Source organism: Limulus polyphemus, unplaced genomic scaffold (assembly GCF_000517525.1).
Source record: "Limulus polyphemus unplaced genomic scaffold, Limulus_polyphemus-2.1.2 Scaffold2666, whole genome shotgun sequence".
Classification (NCBI taxonomy): Eukaryota; Metazoa; Arthropoda; class Merostomata; order Xiphosura; family Limulidae; genus Limulus; species Limulus polyphemus.
This window is the reverse complement of record NW_013668276.1, coordinates 58772-60853: the sequence shown is the minus strand read 5'-3', so window position 1 is coordinate 60853 and position 2082 is coordinate 58772. Positions and strand designations below refer to the sequence as shown.

General features: G+C 33.5%; 1 protein-coding gene across 1 annotated transcript in view; it reads left to right on the top strand.

Annotated features, from left to right (window-relative positions):
* Window positions 1–2082, top strand: part of LOC106467570 (probable E3 ubiquitin-protein ligase HECTD4) — a gene marked incomplete at both ends in the record, with an annotated part of 162948 nt that overhangs the window by 103621 nt on the left and 57245 nt on the right. Inside the window, one exon of the mRNA XM_022395768.1 lies at window positions 1041–1156. Coding sequence (XP_022251476.1) covers window positions 1041–1156 — 116 coding nt within the window. The remainder of the gene's footprint in view (window positions 1–1040; window positions 1157–2082) is intronic.

Genomic DNA, 2082 nt, shown 5'->3' with positions numbered 1-2082 from the left:
CAAACAAACAATTACTTAGTTTAAGCTTAATTACAAAACAATTACTCACTTTTAAGCTTAATTACAAAACAAACAAACAATTACTCACTTTTAAGCTTAATTACAAAACAAACAAACAATTATTCACTTGTAACACTGGACTAGAATAGCTAATCTTGTGAGAAGAGGGAAGTACCTATCAGAAATACATTTTCTGTATAGGAAAATTATAACTTTCAATCTTTCAGTTCTGTCATAGTGATTCTATTTCCAAGTTCTAGCTGAACAAATAACATTTATTTAAGATACTAAGAAATGACTAAGGATCTAAAATTAGATAAATTACAAAACAAGAAAGCTAAAAACCTGACTGTGGTCCTTCCTTCTTGAAATTCACCCCTAAAAATAGAAAGTCTGTCATCTGAAAGTGCTCAGATTGAGTTTCTTCTTTTGTAAAAGTTATTTAAAATATCTTCTGTAAGCCCCAGTCACAAAAACAGAAGTCTGACTAGAAGTTTCAACATATTATGTTTACTGTTAAATTGTTTTAAAATGCTTAATTGTATATTAGAAATATTAAAATGTTCTTGAAATATGTTGAATTGATGTTAGTAAACAGTTTATCAATACAGCAATGTAACATTTCAAAAATACAGGATTATTATGGCTTCTTTTAGTGCACATGTTAGCATTATTTTCAAAGTATTGTAAAACATTTAGAAGCTTTCAAAAAGATAGTTAAAAGAAACTAAAACTCAACAGCTTGGGTTTATGTTTAGATGAAATGTAAAGGATATCTAGATCAATCTATTATCTTAAAAGATGAAAATTTGATTTGCTGAAAAGCTATCTTTGCAGGAATAAAGTAGACATTAATATAATAAAATATGCTGTTTTTAATTTTCTATCCTCTATGTAGATCAGGTGGAATTAAATATTCTTTGAAAAATATATACATTTTCTCCAATGTGCTTTACATTCTGGTAAAAATACAAAAGTCTTTGTTACCTTTTGGTAACATGTACTGACATTGTTGTTTTTGTTGTTGTGTGATTTTCCAGAGCCTGTCAGGTCCTGGCAGTTCTTCTCAAAGACCAGCAGTTTGCTACAGCTTTTATGCAGAAGTCCTGTAGAGCAATAGATATTCTGAAGATTCTAGCAAAGGAATGTATCTCAGGTAACTTATATGATTTCATATGGTGGATCTTTCTCACAGATTATCTTCTGTGTGCACAAGAGTAAGTGTGAATATCAAGTAAATATTAAGTAGAACAGACAGTCTGTTGATAATCATCAAGAGGGTAGTTATCACAGATAGCATAGGACAATTGGTCTGATAGTTGTCAGTGAGCTTCCTGAAGATAAAGTTCTTTCTTCCAAACAATCACTGCTCCTCCTTTGTCAGCTTGTTTAATTACAATTTTGTCGTGGGAATGAAGATTATGTAAAGCTGTTTCTTGATTTTCAGTGAGATTTCTAACAGATGTCGTAGTTGTGAAATCCAAATTGTAAGTTTTCTATCGACATTTCTCTACATACTAATCAAGAGGAATAAATTTCCCAGATGGAGGAGTCCACATGTTGGTTTGTTTCTGTAGCTGAGAAAGAAATGACTTACTTTTGTTGGTAGATGATGTAGGTGGTTCCTGTCTTGACCGATCTGTAGTCGAAGTGTAGAAATGAACTTGATGACGTAAACAGCAAAAAAAAAAAGTTCAATTTGGGGTTTTGTATTGAACTCAGTTGTATGTTTCTTAACCCTATTGGCCCGGCATGGCTAGGTAGTTAGGGTGCTCGACTCGCAGTGTGCGGGTCGCGGGTTCGAATCCCCATTCCACCAAACATGCTCGCCCTTTCAATCCCACTATTCGTTGGTAAAAGAGTAGCCCAAGAGTAGGCGGTGGGTGGTGATGACAAGCTGCCTTCCCTCTAGTCTTACACTGCTAAATTATGGACGGCTAGCGCAGATAGCCCTTGTGTAGCTTTGCACGAAATTCAAAACAAACAAACTTTACCCTATTAGCACGGTACCCTTTACTGCACATGACACAAGGTTTTAGTGTCTTACATTCAAAATTATATTAAACTACTTTTTGTTTATGT